The 20263-nt window shown below is 41.3% G+C and overlaps 1 protein-coding gene across 1 annotated transcript; it reads left to right on the plus strand.

Moving 5' to 3' along the window:
• The first annotated feature begins 12898 nt into the window (after nucleotides 1-12898).
• Nucleotides 12899-19229, plus strand: LOC144700726 (26S proteasome regulatory subunit 10B homolog A-like). The gene is made up of 10 exons (XM_078572205.1): nucleotides 12899-13097; nucleotides 13742-13861; nucleotides 15356-15492; nucleotides 16037-16198; nucleotides 16280-16366; nucleotides 16620-16706; nucleotides 17399-17536; nucleotides 17650-17841; nucleotides 17914-18012; nucleotides 18918-19229. The coding sequence occupies exons 1-10, from the start codon at nucleotides 12989-12991 to the stop codon at nucleotides 18990-18992; spliced, it is 1206 nt and encodes a 401-aa protein (XP_078428331.1). The 5' UTR covers nucleotides 12899-12988; the 3' UTR covers nucleotides 18993-19229.
• Nucleotides 19230-20263: the final 1034 nt, after the last annotated feature.

The raw sequence follows: 20263 nt of genomic DNA on the forward strand, positions 1-20263 counted from the left end.
GCATCGCTCCGCGCTGACTGCGCACGACCGCCCCTCCGCACCAGTCAACCTCCGGCGCACCCGACAACTCCCTCCTCCGGAACCAGTTGGTGCGAAAATCCCGTCGCCAGCGCGACGAAGGTACTCTGCTTTCCCTAGCCTCTTTACGTCATTTATTTCCGTCAGTATTCTTTCGTATTGCCTCCACCGCGCTCGGGTTAGATAGGTGAGTGGGACAGATTGAGAGAACGACGAAACAAAGACGAGCGTCTTACCTGTCCGGTACGAGTCGGGACGCCCCGACGCGTGTGAGCATTCCAGTGGGAGTTGCCCCATTCGACGGCGTGCGCGCCCTCGACCCACCTCGGACGACTTGGAGGCCTGGACCGACCAGCTTGGCGACCCGCCCCGCTCGGGTTGGCTCGTAGCTTGTCGGCGCATTGCACGTACCGTTGTAGAATCATCGTCCTCGTCATCGTCATACATATATTTCTGTTCTCCGCATGTCCATCGGTTGACGTCGTGGACGTAATCCGATCAGTTAGCGATACGACACCGAGTTCCTTCCTTCGGTGACGGTCGGACGCCGTTGAGACGACGTCCGGCATCACTATTCCTTAACAAGATCTAGATTAGAGGTCAGCTCTCATCAAATGTCACTTCACTTCTTTGTCAATGTCACAAACCATTGTAGAATGATGATGTAAATGAATGCACTAATGCATGTAAAATGGTTGTTCAAGCTCCACATCCGTTCGACCTAAATGGTAACATTAACTTTTAAAAATTTATAACGTACTTGAGACCTTGGATGACGGTTGTTTGATGTAGTTAACAGCTATCTTCAATTGATGGGATTATGATGTGTCATTGACGGGACTTGACATGGCAAAAAATCTACCGTATTTATGGCATGACTGTTGACAATGACAATGACACCATCAAGTAGATTCCATATCATCACATTAATTCCTTCATCATGAGGTCTTCATGACGTTTTCATTGAGTCCAGACTTGCTCAACCCTAATCTTAATTTTACGCTGGATATGGGCTCAAAGGGAAACTGAATTTGGGGCAAATAAAACCGTCATGCCTGCATTTTGGGAGAATCAAAGTTCAGAGATAGTGATGTAAACCAACTTCTAGCTTTATCTCTAAGACTGAAAGGAAATAATTGCATTTTAATAACCTCATTCATAACATTACTGAAGTGAAATGTTTGACAAATCAAAGTGAATTCTTCCAAATTTTTATATGGCTCTTCCTGAGATAAACCATGAAAGTTAAGGAGCGATTGAATCACATGATGATCAATTTTAAAATCTGAGCCCTCATCTATTGGTGCATTAATCTTAGTAAGTGGCTTATGTCCTAAAGGAGCATAATACTTGTTTAATCTATGTCGTCTATTTCCTTCATTTATAAAAAAATCCGCAGGATGATTATTTTGATTATTCGAAACCTCTCCTTTATCTCCTTCACTTTCATTCTCATTTTGTTTTAGTGATCGTCTACCATTCATGATGAGACATGTCCTAGAATTCGTAAAAAAATAGAGAGCATTCAAGACGAGACTTGTACCTTTTCTTCGTGTCGTCCTCGGTCTTGTGGAGCTGATTTTACTACTTTAATTAAGATTAGTAATAATGAGAAAATAACCAAAATAAAAGAAATAAAATCCTTAATGGCCACCGTTCCCCACCAATGGCCCCAACTAAGTTGTCGTTGGTAATTGATATTATTCAATAAAATATATAAAAACGTACTTAAGAGTATTTAGTCGGTGATGAGTACGTGATGGAGCATGCCAGCTCCCTCCCTCGGAGATGTCTTCAACGCCGTCCTTCTCATCATCGACGGCCCGCCGATTAGCTTTCCACCTGTCCGGCATGCCAAGGCGCCAACGAAGACACCCGGCTTCAAACATCTCGGGTGGAAATATCACTCAAATCTTTATCGTGTTTTGATTTCTTTCATCATCTTCGTTAGCCACGTTTTGTGTTTTTTGGACTTGTTAAGTCACCTTTGTCGAGTCGCATCGCGTTTGTCATTTTGTTTGTTGCTTTGTGTGTCTTTATTTGGGAGGGGTCCTTAGTTATTTGGACCTCCTCCCTTTCCCCTTTTGTGTCTTCTTTTTCTCTTATCTTGTTGTAATGGGCCCCATTATATAAGGGCCCCCTTAATGGACCAGTCCCTCCCCCCCTTTTGCATCCTCCTAGGGCCCATTAATTCCCCCTTATAAGGGAAGAGAGGCGCCCTGGGGGAAGGTTAGACTAGGTTTATTCTTTTTAGAGGGGAATTCTCGTATTGGTCTCACCGTAGAAGAAGAAAGGGGAAGCAGGAGGGAGGAGATCGAGAAGGCCTAGAAGGGGAAGGAAAAGCTCGGGTGATCGGTCCGCAACTGCTGCAGGTGGGACGGGAGCACCGCCCGCCTCATTTCCCAGCGTCGCCACCGAACCCCGCCCCCCTTCCTTGTAGACGACTTGCCCAAATTCTGTGCGTGTGTGGAGTTTGCACCTCCGAATAACAGTGGACGAGGTACCCCGGTGAACGGTTGCGGTTCATCAGTTTGGCAGCAACAGGTTGTCGGCAAAAAACTAGAGACTGTGCTAATTCAGTGAAGAAGCATCCCTGGGCCGCCAGATCTCATACGATTGAATCAGCGGGAATCCATTGCCGGATTAGGTCGAAGGGTGTATATTACGGTTACGGAGGTTGGGAATCTCTGCCCCGCCGGGGCATCTCCCTCCCAACGACCCAAGGAGGATCCTCGACGAGGTACATGCTGGCCAGCACGCCACAGGCCCCTTGGCCGACCGTAGAGCATCTTCAAAGTGCTCGATCTAGACTTCCGACCAGTTGCCTTGGACGGGATGTTGACTTCCCCCGCAACCTGGCCATTAGGCGCCGAGAATATCACCCAAGAACCACCCTAGCGTCCGTTGTGGTTGGAACAGAGGGACGTTGATGCCGGTGGTGTTCCTGTTCCCCACCCAGCACATAGACGTGATTGAGATTGCCGCATTCCCCCACGGTTGCAATTCATCATTGGACCCGTAACCGGGTACCCCTCATTGCCCTATTAGAGGGAGCCATCGCTACTAGCTCCTACGCTCTATTGCTCGTCGAGCCCGCCGATCCTCTCTGGTTCCACTCCGCCGCACCCGTAGTGGTTGCTGCTACTGACAAAGATTCTGCACAATGAGCTGCTCGCCGACGACGTACGTAGTCCTCCACCGCTCGTAATATTACCTTTTGCAGTATATTGTCAAACGTCTCCACCGTGCTTGCGTTAGATAGGTGAGTGAGAAAGTGAGAGAAAACAACAAGAATTGAGCATCTTACCGGTACCGACCAGGCACGTCCATTACGTGCGAGCCCTACGGATTGATTCCGTTCGACGCTGTAGACGCGATCGTCCCTCTGTCGAGAGGCCACCGTCGCCTTCACCTGGCAACCCCTTTGGAGTTCGAGAATTGTCACAACTCATGGAGTTGGGGCCTGCCAGTACATCCACGCAGGATGCATCATTCCATCGTAGTTACGTACCCTTTAGGGTTAATCCGTCAAACAACGTCGTTGACGACGTCAAACACCACTATCTAGGTAACCGAGCATAATCTCGGTACCAACCGGATGACGTCCTAGATGACGTCCGACATCAGTACGGATCATCTCCACATGGAACAATGATAAATGAACTAATTTCTTATTATAGTGATGATCAGTGCAAGAATAGATGAAGACAAGGGTAGAATGTGTGAGCTATCGATTAAAAGGATGTAATAGTTATATTTTAATTTAACTTAGTAAAGAAAAGAGTATGTGAACATAGAATTCTGTGTAACGATACGCGGATGAGATAGAGAATGCGAACAATATGATAGTAGTTGAATGTAGAGCGGTGTGATGGAAAGGATAGAGATGAGATAGGGATTGCGTAAGGGAGTGAAAGAGTAGTGAATAGAGAATGATAAATCCTCATGAAATACTGTTATTAATTGATTGAAAATTTTGGTCTTTGACTCACAGTTAAAAGTTTTATTAACAAAATACAAATGTTCATTTTTATGATAATGAATGATCTTTGATGACATGAACACTAACCTTTAAGTTAATACATGAGATTTTCATGGTTTTTGTATCACAATAATTCCACGTGTGTGCTATCAAGCCTCAAATGGTTAAATATATTTTAAGAATGATATTCATATTTTATCCGGATTTTTGGTATTTTAAATGTTTTCATGTATTTGTTCAACATAATATTCTTAAAAAATTAATTTTCCAAGTTAGAACATATTTCTCTAGAATATTCCGACATTAAATCAATGTAGATACTATTTGTATAAGTCAGAATATTATTTATTTTATAGAAAGTATTTAAGGGTTTTTGCTATTATTTTTTAGCCCAGCCACGTGTTGTCATTTGATTTAATGGAGTGAATTTTATCGTACGAATGATCTTTGATAAAAATTACAAAAGGATGCCATTATAGCATAAAAAAGTGTGATGCCACAAAAGCCAATCATGAGCTGACACATTTCTTATCTGATGCGCACGAGTGATGTGGACCAATTAAAAAGTACTAAAATTAAGAATAAATGTGATAGTGAAGAACAATAAAAGAAGACACATATCAGCACTTCAAATATGTGCTTAAAGGTGAATTAAATACTCCAAAAAAGTCCACAAAATTGGCACATGTACATATCATAATAACAGTGGCTATTTTGATATTGAGGTGCGAGTTTACGAGTGTTTAGAGCGGATAAATAAAAAAGCTTTGTCAGTTGACATAATAGTCAAGCTTCTCGCTTTGCTTGCTGTGAAAGTGGTCTTCCTACGCAATAAAGTTCCCGCTAAGAAGAAGGCACAACTTTAGGAGCGTTTACGAGCAGGAGTGATGAAACGTTATCAAGCAGACAAACAATGAAATGTTTTGAAACAAAATAAACCGGGAAACTGATCAAATGTCTTATGTCGCAATGTCAGTGTGGAAATCTTACTATCTTTACAAATAATAAAAACAAAAGGCATGATTTTACAAGTGGGAGCATAAGGGAGCAATTTATGAGCAGAAGCGACTTCATGTGTGAGTTTATGAGCAGATAAAAAACTGCAAGAAAGAACCTAGTCCTAGTTGGCCAGCATCAAAGCAAAAGCTTTTCCCGATGACACTGCTTATGGGGAATACTCAAAGGTTATCCATTTATGTTTTTGTCCTGCGGTACTTTCTAGAAATGTTTATGGGTGAGTAGGGTTCATTTAAAAGTGGATGTGATCTGCTCTTTGGAGAGAAGTAGGAAACAATGTTATTTACTGATCAATACCTAGATATAAGAATTGGTAGTGGAATATGAGCTGTCTCAGAAGTAATGCCACAAGGTTCTTTATTTCATAAAATTTCTTTCTTTTCTTTATCACTCGTAAACTCGTACTCGCTCGTAAAATTGCGCCTTTCAGAACTTCTTCTTCAGATTAATCTGAATTGACTTCGTGAAATTCATCGCAATCTGAATTGACTTCGTGAAATTCATCGTAATCTGAATTGACTTCTTAGCATTTGAATCTGATTTGACTTCGTGACATTCATATTCATCTTCATTGACTTTCCTGCGCCCCTCTCTCACTAGTAAACTCATGCCTCAGACCGTTGATTTTCATTATTTTATTTTATTTATGTTAAAAAATGTCTTTCAAAACCTTCAGATAACCTTCCAATTCAGCTCGTCCCGGTCTTTGATCGAAGGTCTGGTATTCGCATGCGACTACTAATAAGTAAAAAAAAGGCATGATCCACCTCGCACCTGACCAGCTTTATTTAGTATAGTAACGAAATTTTTGTGACGTGAACTGCAGTGCTAAAGTGTATGCCTGTGTTAAATGATAAAGTCTATTCCCATTTCTTTCTATGTTATTTTTCCTCGCTCCCTTGCTTTTGCTTATAAATTTGTACCTCGTGACCACTTGTAAATGCTCATAAACTCGCGCCTAGCTGCCAGAAGTAAATCTCAGTCGTATACTTCACCCACCAACAAATTTGGAAATATGGGGAGTTATAGAAGGTTTTGATTTAAGAACAGTTATAATGGATCTTATTAATTAAAGAAGAGTCATTGTTTCCAAAACCAGAAGAGGTCATAAAAATGAATGATCAAAGTAAGTCGAGGGAGCACAATCAGAGGTAAATGTTAACCTAGTGAGCTCTAGATGACAGATCAAGGACACAAAGAGGTAACACTGGCTATTTTGATATCAAGTACAACACTAGCTATGATCCTCACTTTCACGACAGTTAAGATGGATGTCAGCAGTTATGATGCTCACTTTAACGGCAATCAACGGAAATTGTGTCCACGTCCCTGCACTATATTCCCATCATTGGAACACATATGTTGTTCACATCACCTCTATTTAGTATTGGCCATGACTCACTGAGATATGCATGTAACTCATCAAGTGACATGAAGAATTTTTCTCTTCTATCAGTCTTGCAAGTCAATAGATCCCATGACCGTTGTGGGTCTAGCACATAGAAATCAGGTTCAGCTCTAAATGTGGAAGTCGTGTTTTGATACCAATGATCATGAATGTGATCATGTGTAAGGGATCCATCATTCTCCTATGGTGCGCCATTCGAGTCCTGGGGGTAACACAGGTTATCCACATAAAAATGATCATAGGTAGTGTTGTTGAACGAGTCATCTCTAGATTGTAAATCAGGGTGACATTCTAGATGTGCTAGGTGTTGGTTTTGATCTTTTTTTTAAAACAATGGTGTTGGCTTTGATCTTCCTTGAAAAACCCATAAGGTGTGGAGTAGTTGAGGGTATGGACATGTTGTTGGATATCTGGATATGTGTAGTTTGAGCGCGATATTGGATGATCATTTGATGAATCATAACCATCTCGAGGTGAGCATGGGTATTCTTATCCATCCCTTTCTTCTTCGTCTTCCTCTTACCTCTTATTACAATACCTGTCCCTATTAATTAACTCCTTCCATCTTATTAAGAATAAAATTTGATGTCAGACGTCGTCTAGGACGTCGTCCGGTCGGTACCGAGTATGATGGCTAGGTACCAAAATAGGTAGTGGTATCGAACGTCAACGGTGTCGTCATCCAACGGATAAACCCTAACCGATCGATGTGACTACGATGCAATGAATGAGTGCTCTACGTGTCGTACATGCAGGCTCCGACTTGAGGGAGGCGCTGAGCTCCAAGGTTGGACAGGGACATCGAGTGGCAGCGACGGTGGCCTCTCGAACCTCGTCGGGCGACGAAGGCATCTACGGCCGAACGGAATCAATCCGTAGGGCTCGCACGTAATGGATGGTCTCGACCGCAACGGTAAGACATTCAATTTTGTCGCAGTTCTCTCAATTATTCCTCTCTCACCTACCTAGCTCGAGCGCAGTGGAGTCAAGATGAAAGCATACTGCAAGTGGAAATTAAATGAGCCACGTGAGAGGACGGCGTACTGCGTCAGCGTGTGGCTCATCGTGCAGGGTTGTCGATGGTCGGTGGTGGTCGGAGCGGGTGTGGAGGAAAGGCGCAGGAGAGCTGGCGGCGGCTCAAGAGGCGATGTATGCTGGAGCGGTGGTAAAGATTAGAGGAGGAGAGTGCGGGGAGATTGCGGCGAGCCGGCTCAAGCGTCGGGCCACCCCTGAAGCTCTCCGAGACACCGAAGAAGTTGAACTGCCAAACACCCGGTCAAACACGTGCGGCGCGTGACGGCCGATGGTCCCCGGTGATCCGACAAATGTGTGCAGCAACTAGCTAGCCGTGGGTGCAGGCGAATCTTCGATTCTGGCTTCCCGGGATTTACCTTCCCCCCAAGGGGGGATGGGGGGGGGGGCAACAAAAGGGACTCGGGTCCATTAGGGGGCCCTTATATATTGGGCCCCCATTACAACAAAAATGAAACAATAGAAGGGGAAATTGAAAATATAAAAAGAAAAGGGAAAGGGGAAAGGACTAGGGGGTCCCTTTCCATGACGACGAAGATGGACATATGTGACGCGTTGCGAATGCGACGAAACAAAATGACAAATATGAAAAAACAATAAATACGAATAAGAAACAACAAAAATCAAAAGGCAATAACGTGCATCTTCACCCGGTCTTCGATGACGACGGTGGGCGGCGCGGACAACGTTGTCGATGATCCTTGATGGCGTGCACCATCAAAATTACTCTTTACTATCTAAATAAGTTTCAATATTCATTATTATTATACCTGTCTCCTCTCTAAGATATAAATTACTATTAATTAAATAAATAACCTCATATCTTCTATCAATAGTATCTTAATATTCTATATATACTATTAATCTTCTCTGCTTCCACTATCTACATTAACATCACCCATAATTATAATATCATTACTTTTTTACTATCTTTCTTCTTTATTATCTATAGAATCTATAAATTGATATGAATAATATCTTATATTTCCCCCATCAATTACTATTCAGTACTAATGAATATTATCTTAACTTCTCTTATCCATTAGATACTAATCCATACCTACTAATTACTTATCTTCAAAGATATTTACTATATTATTATTATTATTACCCCTAAACTAGTAAACTATTAAATGCACCTCTAAAGGCCAGTCCATGCGGAGACGACCTTGCTCCCATCATACATTCGAGTGAGCTTCTATTTTCATCAAATTTATTTGGTTTTAATTATTTACAACGACATTAAAAATTAATACACAATTTGCCTACATCACCCCACTACTTGGTGTTTCTTGAGTGTTGTGCATTTGCTATCAGGAAAAGGTGACAACCGAAGGATAATTCCACCTATGATAAATAAAACAGATAACATCAAATAAACGAAGCAACAGGAAGGGGCTTGAGAGAAAGGTAATAGGGAAATACACATCAAGTTATTATTCTTTATTATTATTGTTGTTATTATTATTATATCTAATGACATATATTTTGAGAAAATATTTGGCTTGCGAGAAAAGCTTGGTCAAACATGTATGAAACATACTGTTAGAATAATTTTCAAATTATTGGATGGTATATTTGTGAAAATATTTGATGAAAAATATATGAATTTTTTTTAGAAATATATGTTAAACTTTCTCTCTGGAATATTGATGAAAATTATTTGATGACACATTTTAATAAATAACTAATGTTATACTTGAAAAACATTTGTACGAATGTCATTTGAACACTTATCTAGTTGTGCTTTACAAGACCATAAAAATTTGATGCAATAATAAATATTTATGAACGTATTAAATTATACGGTATGCATCAATCAACATGTAGGTCTTTGTTCTTTGTAGGTTGCTTTTTATGTTATTTTGGTCAGGATGTATAAGGGCTGAAGGAGAGCTTGCACCCTTGTCAGGAAACATATCCTTTTTATTATTCTTCGGTAGAGGCTTGTTGGACAAATGGGAGAACATCATTCATTCGATCCAATTTTGTCATTTGTCATCGTTCGGACCAATGGACGGATGGCTGAAAATAATCATTTTGATCATCATTCGTCACTCATCTGTCCCTGATGACGGATGACTGATGGAAATGATGAGCAAATGAGGGAGGGTGACCAATGATGAACTGGATGACGAAAAATGAGAGAAAAAATATTATTATGGATATAACATTTTCAGATATATAATCTATATTTATTTAATATGTTGGAATATAAACTTATGGACTAGAATTTTTAGTCTCACAACCACGGCTGTGACTATGGCAATGTCAAATGATGATGGAAATTTTGGCTACAACGAACACATTGTCATAAGTGTCGTTGATAAGGATTCCAACTGTTGGTGATAATGACTGTTGGCAACGTGGATGATGGGGATGATGACCACGACTTTCAATCTTTGATGGGTAGGGAAACTGTCATCAATATGAATGAAAACCATGACAACTACTCTTGAAATGGATGACAGGGATGACAACTATCCTCAACAAGGATGATGATCACACCACTTGTTGTCAAGGGTGATGATGATTGTGGTTGATGGGGCTGAAACCATCCTCAAATTTCAGTCCCATTCAGTCTGTCCAAAAGAGTAATCCATCATTTAACCAACAACCCTACTAGGTTGTAATAATAAAGCAGTTTCAGTTTACCAAGGTTCCTCATTCTAGGAAAATTTCTGTGATAGGGTCCTTTTAACGTCCCAATTTTTTAAAGTTTCACTTGAAAGCATCATTGAATTCCCTTCTTAGTGCTTGAATATTTTATTTCTCCGATTAGAGGCATCCTTAGGTCCCAATTTGTTCCTAGGATCCATAATCAATGCCTGCTTAAATCAATAATGCGCAAATCCTTATCTTACATGTATTATAAATATGGAAAATAAAATTTCATAGTAGATAAGTTGAATTCAAATGAAAATATGATGATTAATCCACAACATTATGAGCTCCTTTATTGGTGGTTCTTTGAATCTTACCAAGAATGAAGAGATCCAGAGTCGCAGCCTGCTCGAGCTGCCGACTCCAGAGAGAGAGTGAAGGGAGGATTGCATGCTTGATCCCTACTTCCCATGAGAGGGTCCAAAGAAGTTTTCCAGATTTCATGAAGTTTATGTGGTGGCCAACACCATCAAGATCATGTTAGAACATGACCTCGCTGTCTGTTATAATTTTAGATTTCTTTAAAGGTTAATATTTTGAGGCTATCTTGATGGGGGACCATCCAGCCTTGAAGACAGATCTTTATGTTTTTTTTCGCATGCGCGTGTATTTGTATTTTTTCCCCTAATTCGGGCCCTCCCTTTTAAACTTCTGGGCCTTCTTCCCTTTTTACCAAGGGGGAAGGCCCATATTTCCTCTATAAGAGGGGGGGTGTCCATTGTAAGAAGAAGAGCCAAGTAAAAAAAGAATTGAGTCAAAATTTAGTCGTTTAGTATTTTTGGGTTATTTTTAGGTCTTTTTTCATTAATTTTAAAGTTTGGGTTATTTACAAAATTGCCCCTACAAAAGAGAGAGGGGCCATCGTTTCATCTCCAGAGTGCCACTGCCGCCTTTGCTGGCGGCGCCAGCCGAGAGTGGCTGCCGCCGTCTTTGCCGCCGCCATAGCTGGCACCACCGTCTGCGGGTTCTTCATGCCAGCCACGCGCCACAACCGTGGGTCGTGGCCGCATCCATGAGCAGTGGTTGCAGCCGCCTGTAGCGGCCGCAGCCGCCAGACCCACCACAGCCGTCGCGGCAACCGTAACCGCCAGAGCCACCACAATCGCTGTAGCAGCCGCAACCGCTGGAGCAGGCCGTAGCCTTCCGCAGCGTCTGCAGTCGCCGGAGCGGCCTCTGCCGTCGGAGCCGCCATAGCCGCCCGTAGTGCCTACAGCCACCCGTAGCGCCTACAACCACCCGTAGCGGTCGCAGTCATCGTCCACACAGCCGCACAGCCGAGCCGCCGTGTAGCCGCGCAACCGCGAGGCCGTGCAGCCACGCAGCCGCAACCACGTAGCCGCAGCCACAGCCACAGCCACGCAGCTGCACAGCCGTGCAGCTGCAGCCGGATCACAGCCGTGTAGCTGCCGCCGCAACCACGCAGTTGCAGCCGTGCAGCCACGCAGCCGCATTCGTGTAGCCGCAGTCGCAATAGCAACCACACAGCCGTGTGACCAAGCCGCAGTTGCCGCCGCGCAGCCACGTAGTCGCAGTACACTGCCAACCTTATCACCTTGGTGTGTCACCGAGCCATTGCAGCGCCTACATGCGCTACCGCTGTAATCGTCACTATGCTTGCCTCCGAGCCATAGCCGCACCAACATGCGTGGCCGCTGTCCATGCCACCGCGCTTGCCTCCGAGCCTGTCACTGCGCCTATCTGTGCCTCGGCCATCCTCATCTCAGCGCTCGCCACCGAGCCCGTCACTGTGCCTATATGCGCCTCGGCCATCCTCGTCTCAGCGCTCGCCATCGAGCCCGTCACCGCGCCTAGTTGCACCACCGTCCTCGCTACCACAATCGCCTTCGAGCCCGTCACCACGCCTAGCTGCGCCGTCACCGTCCTCGCCATTGCGCTCGCCTTTGAGCCCGCTGCCGTGTCTGCACGTGCCCAACTTTCCTTCCACAAGATGTCCTTGGTGTATTAGGTCAACAGATCACATACACAATTGTGACCTGAATTATCTTGATTGAGGTTTCGGCATAATACCATTCAAGGACTCATAAAAATCAATTTAGTGAACTCTTTCTCTAAAGCGTACCCACCATCTATCCTCATTATCTCTACATTAACAACCACATGATCGGTTATACTTATCTTATAAGTAGGATCATATAGTGCTATTTTATCTGGATAATTCGATGTCCATCTCAATTATCCATCGAATAAAAATATTTGGAATACATAAAACTAACGATCACTGTCTTATTATCTCAATGTATTATGATCTCATCCCAATTCAGTAGGTTATTTCACATACTCATAGACTTCATTATAAACAACATATGATAATAATTAATACGTATTTCTATCAAGGAACATGGTGGTGTGATTGGCTTGACGGACACATAATATCCATCATAATCGTCATCTACCTATCATCATTGCCCATTTTTCATTGTACGACCATAATCTACTAATCATCGTTGTCCTATCATCATCACTGCATCATCATCACACTATCATCGTCATCCTATCGTCATCTTAATATCATTATCTACCTTTCGCCTTCGCCCTCTCGTCACCATCCTATGGTCATTGTAGTATCATCAGCATGATATCATCATCATCCTATAGTCATCGTCCGACTGTCACGGTCATATCGTCATCGTCATATCGTCCTTAGTGAAAGCAAAGGGTGGGGTTAAATGTTAATGAAGGTGGCGGTCTGCTAGATCTCGGCCTCTTTTATCGGTAACATGGTCCAGCGAGGAGCTCTTTTTTCTTGATTGACAAGCATGAAGACCACCAGCCTACCCATTTCCTTTCTTCGTTCAGAGTCTGCTCAAAAAATTGGCGAAGATTTCTCCGATTAGGTTTTCAAAGCGATGCCGGAGGGAATGGAGGTGGACGAGGTCGCCCAACGGCGGGCCGCTTCGACGGAATATCGCAAGAAAATGCTCCAGTTCAAGGAGCTTGACGCCAGAGTTCGCACAGGTTTGTATGATCGCGCAATACCCATTTCAATTCATCGCAGGAAACCTTTGATAATTCTGTTTTCCTGCGCGGGTTTGGTCTTTCGGGTCAATTTTAGCCTTTTATTGTGATTTGTTTTTGGTTGTCATGGATCAGTTGTTAGGTGTAGTGTTTTTGGGCTGATTCCGCTGGTCAAAAACCTTATTTTCCCTTGTTATTAAACATCTGTTTTGGTTGCCTGTTCGACCTCTACTTGGTATTCCAATATTTTTTGGAAAATGCATACTCGGGTTTGGTCTTTCGGGTCAATTTTATCCTTTTATTGTGCTTTGTTTTTGGTTGTCATGGATCAGTTGTTAGGTGTAGCGTTTTTGGGCTGATTCCGCTGCTCAAAAACCTTATTTTCCCTTGTTATTCAACGTCTGTTTTGGTTGCCTGGTCAACCTCTAATTCGTATTCCAATATTTTTTTGGAAAATGCATACTCGGGTTGAGATTCCTAGTTTTTCGCTTTTATCAACTGTTAATTTTAATTTTATCTCCTCCACGGACCTGAAAATGCTTCCTTGGATCAAGATCCGAGGGATGAAGTTTTAAGTTTTCGCTGGATGAGCTCTTATTGCATACTCTTCTGCCCTTCGCTGACCTGAAAATTGCTCAAAACAGTGAAAGAAAGTTTGCGAGCGTCGAAAAAGGAGTTTGCCAAGACAGAAGAGGACTTGAAGTCCCTCCAAAGCGTTGGCCAGATGATTGGCGAAGTTCTTAGACCACTTGACAATGACCGCTGTAAGGCTTTCGTTTTTTAGCTGTTGGGAATCTCTTTTAATTTAACTTTAACGATCTGGTTTCATTTATTCTTCAGTGTTTTGTTTGAAATATCTCTAATGTCAATGCTTGTTGTATCTGTGTTACTGGATTGAGAATTGTTTTAGGCATAGAGATAGAGTGTCAAAGAAAAAGGATCACTTACTAAACAATTGGGGTTACAAAGTTTGCCCTGGATAATTGGGCAGTGTACACAAAATAAGAAGAAAGACCTAATGACATAAAAGGAAATAAAAGAAAGATTCAACAGAGTAAGTAGATGACAAGGCTTTCGGTTGTTGGCGAACAGATGCCTTGGCTCCGGAGCTTGCTCAGTAGCTAATCAAAGAATGCCCTCGTCAGTCCTTCGGTGAAAACATTAACAAAGCATATTGAGCTAAACAAAAGGCCTGTCGCGGTAGCAAGACAAGCCTTCGCCGTTAATCAGAGACAAAAGGAGATAGGGGGAGAAAGGAACAAGATCAGTTCGTCCTATCCCTGAAGCTCTGATACCATGTCAATACTCCTACTTAACGATGGAAGCTGTAGGCGATGACTATGACAAGATAATGGCAAAGTCATCATTGTCTTCGTTACGCATCAACAACAAGGATGGAAATGATAAAATCTAAACCATCATGGCCGTATTAGCAGCAGGCGGTGACGAGGATGATAGAAGGACAAGTCGTCTGCCTGCCGCTGCCTCTTTGAGCCATTGCTGATTTGGGGCCATAAGCTTGTCATCATCACTGCTGATCCCCATGTCGCCACCCCTGCTGCGACAAATGTCTTGTCCTTGTTGGGGATGACGACAATGAAGAGGAATTTGTCACCTTCGTTGTCACTCACCTGAGACTAGGCTGACGATGACATAGGTGTTGTCATTGTCACTCATATGTGTGCCAATTACAGGACAATAATGGTATTTCAATGAGAACGACTCTGGACTGTAAATCCTTCCTGAAATAATTTAACAATCCCCAACACAGCTCTCATAAAATTCATCAATAATCATAACCCGTAAAATATTCTTTGGCTATTCCCTTTTTTGCATTGACAGTCCCCAAGTGAAGTAGTGTTGGCGATTTTCTCTGTTTGTTGGATGAAAGTAGATTTTCCTATTAGTCCACCTATGTGATCCTAGGCGTCTTAGCATCCTACGTCATTTATTTCAATATATATTTTTTCAGTTTTGCTTATTTGATTATCTATTTCTCCAAGTTAATTGAGTTGGGATAAATTTTTCTCATTTAAAAATTGATATTGTCTCTCCTCATTTTAAGTCCAGAAGTACTGAAACTTCTTTTAATAAATCAACCTCCATTAGCTCATTTCATGGAGTTTAATTTCAAATTTTCCTTAGTTTTTCTTCTTTTACTTCTCACTTATCTTTCACGAATTTGTGTTCTACTTCTATAATATGACGTTCATTTTGTTCATAAGCAAGTATGTTGAGTTATTTACTCGTGTCCCCAGTTATAGTGAAGGCAAGCAGTGGGCCCAGGTACGTGGTCGGCTGTCGTAGCAAGGTCGACCGGGAAAAGCTGAAAGCTGGAACCCGTTTGGTGCTTGACATGACCACTCTCACCATTATGCGCATTCTTCCCCGAGAGGTATAGCCATTTTACGCTGACTTTCTCACTTTCATAAGGTTCTGCATGTCCCTATGACGTTGACATGTGTCCTCTACGTGGACACTGATGTCGGTTGATGGTTTGCTGATGGTGTCGTCAGTGCAGACACCATCGATGTCATTGTCAGCTTCAAACGTGCATAGTTTAAGAAATGTTTTATCAATGTCATTGTCATCATCAACTGGGTCGCATGACAAAAATGTCGACATTGACTAGGTGACATTTTTTTAATTACAATTTAAAGAAGCTGACGGTTGACATTGATGGATGGCTTCAACCATCTGTGATGCCCGTCGACAACATCAACCATCAATTGGAATCTCATCTTCATCACCAGCCACAGTAAAACTCATCAACTGACAACGGAGGTCTATGATGTTGACAAATACGCAACCCAACTGTCTCTACGCTTAAATATGATCAGGAGAGCCTAGTTCTCTTCTAGTACTTTTTTCTCAGGTTCTTGATATTTGATTATTATTTTCCATAATTTTTATGGCATATTTTTTTTTATGGTTTCCAGGTTGATCCTGCTGTATATAACATGCTGCGTGAGGACCCTGGTAATGTTAGTTACTCTGCTGTTGGCGGCTTGTCTGATCAGATAAGAGAACTAAGGGAGGCTATTGAGCTACCGCTCATGAATCCAGAACTCTTTCTGAGGGTTGGAATTAAGCCTCCAAAGGTGAGGTCTTTATATTATCGTGGTTTTGAGGAAAAAAAACCAATTTGTCCTTATATGTCTCGTATTCTTTTGTTTTTTCAGGGAGTGCTGCTCTATGGTCCTCCAGGAACTGGGAAAACATTATTAGCCAGAGCAATAGCCAGCAACATTGATGCAAACTTTATCAAGGTTATTACATACTAGGGTCTGGATTACTCTGCAGTGATGATTAGGATAACTTGTCATCATTATTATCATTCATACAATCACCTCACTGAAGAATTAGTCATCCTTCTGACATTCCTTCTTCACGCCTCATCATCATCTTGTCATTGTCCATTCATATACTCTTGTCATTCATCCCATACCATGAACCTATTATTAATGCATATTTTTCAATGCCATTATTATTGGGATGCTCAGTACTTAATTACTGCTGCAGGTCGTTTCAAGTGCTATCATTGATAAGTATATCGGTGAAAGCGCTCGCTTAATCCGGGAGATGTTTGGCTATGCTCGCGAACATCAGGTTGAGAGTGCATCATCTGTAACATATGTTTATGCCTCCTAGAAAAGAATGATTTTATTATCCAGTTTTAGTTTTGAACAATAATTTTTGATACTCAAAACTTTAATATCTCCTGCGTTGTGCAGGCATTCCTATTTATGGGTGAAAGGATTTTAGTATACATTCTTTTCCTGATACGCAAGCCTTTTACTTTTATTAACTATATTTAATTCTCTCTTTCAAAAAAAACTATATTCAATTCTCTAATTCTTATTTTAACCGAACATGTCATATCTTCTGCCTTATGCAGTCATGCATTGTTCTTTTTCATGGATGAAAGGATTTTAGGATCCAGTTTTTTTGAAGAAGAATACCTTGATACTCAAATTGTTAATATTTGATCATTGTACAATTGATCCATATCTCCTACCATGCAGCCATGTTACCTCTTCATGGATGAACGTATTTTATTAGTCCAGTTTTTTTCAAAGGAATTTTTGATATCCAAGTCTTTCCGTTTTTGCTCACTGTGATTAGTTCGCTTATTCTTATTTTTATTTAACTTGAATATTACCTGCGGTATGCAGCCATGCATCTTTTTCATGGATGAAACAATTTAAATCCATTTTTTTATAATGTACTTTTTATACTCAAGTCTTCAATATTTGTTTAATATATTTAGTTGAAAATGTCATATCTCTTGCGCAATGTAGCCGTGCATCATCTTCATGGATGAAATTGATGCGATTGGTGGCCGGCGATTTAGCGAGGGAACTAGCGCCGATCGTGAGATTCAAAGAACACTCATGGAACTGCTTAATCAATTGGACGGATTTGACCAACTTGGGAAGGTATGTTATTTTTGTCATTTCTCAACGTTAATTTTTTGAGTTTTTTTCCTTTCCAATCATTTTTATGGATTATTCATTTTTTTCATTTTAATCCATGATGATGGGTTTAACAGGTCAAGATGATCATGGCGACCAACAGACCAGATGTCTTAGATCCGGCTCTCCTCCGGCCGGGCCGATTAGATCGGAAGATAGAGATTCCATTACCCAATGAGCAATCGAGAATGGAAATCCTCAAGATCCATTCAGCTAGTGTTGCAAAGCATGGAGAAATCGATTACGAAGCTGTGGTCAAACTCGCAGAGGTGAGTCATCTTCTTCTGTCTTAGCTTTTTCTTTCATCTTTCAGCTTAGATCTTAGGCTTATTCCCTCACAGGGATTTAATGGAGCCGATTTGCGGAACATATGCACTGAGGCTGGGATGTCAGCCATCCGGGCCGAACGTGATTATGTGATTCATGAAGATTTTATGAAGGTACGAAATCTTCATTCTCAATTTAGTACTAATTTGAAGTCGGGTTTAAGGTTGTGGTATAGATGGATTATAAGTGTTACAATTGATGTGGTTAATCTGTACGAAGATTTATTATTAATGGTGCATTATCTTTTTCTCAATTTAGTGTCAGTCAATTGCGTCTAGTCTAATGATTGTAAGAATGAGTTCTAGTCTAATGATTGTAAGAATGAGTTCTAGTGTAATGATTGTAAGAATGAGTTCTAGTGTAATGATTGTAAGAATGAGTTCTAGTCTAAGGATGGTACATTATATTTGTTCTAGTCACGGGTTCTAGAAAGTTATAATAACTTTTGTCCATGATTTTATGGTGTTTAATTTAACTCGTTCTCAATTTAGGATCGCATAATTGGTTTCGGGTTTTAGGCTCAGGGTTACTGCTGTGTTATTATTATAAAACAATTCGTTAACTATACAACTGTCGTTCATCTTTAAGAAGATTTTATGAAGGTTCTTCATCCTCATTCTCCACTAAGTATCGCTTAATTGCTTCTAGGTTTAAGGTTTAGGGTTACTTGGGCATTAGTATATTATAACAATGCAATTCATCTATCTATTTTACGATGGTACTTTTTATTCATTCTCAGTTTAGTATCAATTGGCTTTTTAAGGCTTGATGGTAACAGGAGTGTCTTTTTCTAAATTCAAATTTTTAGTTCATCTTTTCCAAGGCGTTATGATGTTTATTGATTTTATTTGAGTATCATCCAATTCAGAATAAGTGTAGCTAATAGTCATTAGCTAATAGTGTAACTGAATGAGGGTATAAAATGTCCTCTTCGTAAGATTCTAATTTTCTAGGCAAAGATTTTCTGATAATTTTGTGTTCGTGATTTTTTCCCAATGATACGATCAATAATTTTCAGGCTGTCCGAAAAATAAACGATGCAAAGAAGCTGGAATCTACGGCCCACTACAACGCAGACTTTGGCAAGGATTAGCGTTGACTTTACCGGATCTAGTGAGGTGTTCTAAACGATCTCTCGTTGGCCGGGATGCGGCTCCAAGATCAAGATCGAGATTTCATACCGCCGGATTTCAAGCCATCGACTTGCAGATGATCAAGAATCTTATGAATTCCCTATTTATAGAATTTTCATGCGTTGACCTGACTTCCTGTGGGTCCCACATTCTTAGATAATGACGCCTTAAGTTTCAATATTTTAAGAATCACAAAAGGGCTTCAATTTTTTCCTCAAAATGGAGCTGTATAATCCCCAAAATGTTATATCTTGAAAAATAATTATACAGCATGCAGCACACGGGCACAGATTCGGGAGACGGCAGGACAACAGAACTGGACATACTGAAACGGACAGGATGAAACCTTAATTAATCATCTGACGATGTGGACGCTAACATTAGGATGTTATCGATATCAGATATTGGTACTGTAGCAACCAGATATCGGTCGCGGCGGACGTCGGTGTTTTCCAGTTCAAAGTCAGATTTGGTATCGGGATCTAGGATGGGCTAACACTAAACAGATGCGGAATGTGATTACGGTCTGTAATCGATGACATTTCATGTGGAAGAGGGAGGACATGCAAAATTGTAAACCTTGAGCAGTGTTCGCCTGTCAGATATTTGTCATCAGATAACTGATATCCGATATCTGATATCCGGATGAAATGGGGACAGTTTTGGATACTGGATATCACATATCGGAAAGATAGAATATCTGACCTATACCAGGACGCAAAGGATATTGTAGGGGCCAGGACGTGGCAGATGCCAGTGACGGATATTGGATTTTGATATTGCGGTATTGGATATCAAATTCATACCGAAAAGAGGTATCCAGATATTGATATCCCATATCCGGATTTCAGTTTAAAAACTCAGAACCCATCGTCCCATATGGAAATAATGTCACGTAAAAAAGAGTATAAATGCTTCCAAAGAAAACCATGATAAAAGCACTGTGCTCTATGCATCATGCCTTTGGTGGGTGTTCATTGTGTCGGTTGGGCTGAGCCGGACTAATTACGATTTCAAATTGTTTAACACAAATTAATATTGATAAGATCCATCAGCAAATATGAGTTCTACTCACAAGGATAAATTTAACTCATACTGCTTAATTACTCTTACATAAATATGTTTCCTTAGTGAAATAGTACTCTATTTGAATTATATTTCTATTTCTATGCTGGATATCGAAAAAAAATCCAAATCCCACACGTATACCTGACGTAGGCAGAAGCTGATA

This window comes from Wolffia australiana, chromosome 3 (genome assembly GCF_029677425.1).
Source record: "Wolffia australiana isolate 7733 chromosome 3, ASM2967742v1".
Classification (NCBI taxonomy): Eukaryota; Viridiplantae; Streptophyta; class Magnoliopsida; order Alismatales; family Araceae; genus Wolffia; species Wolffia australiana.

What these genes read in the sequence shown, in the direction of transcription:
- LOC144700726 (XM_078572205.1), top strand. Translation starts at nt 12,989, where the DNA reads ATGCCGGAGGGAATGGAGGTGGACGAGGTCGCCCAACGGCGGGCCGCT. An exon ending in TGACGCCAGAGTTCGCACAG is followed by an intron (nt 13,098 to 13,741) that starts GTTTGTATGATC and finishes TGCTCAAAACAG; the next exon opens with TGAAAGAAAGTTTGCGAGCG. An exon ending in GATTTGACCAACTTGGGAAG is followed by an intron (nt 17,537 to 17,649) that starts GTATGTTATTTT and finishes TGGGTTTAACAG; the next exon opens with GTCAAGATGATCATGGCGAC.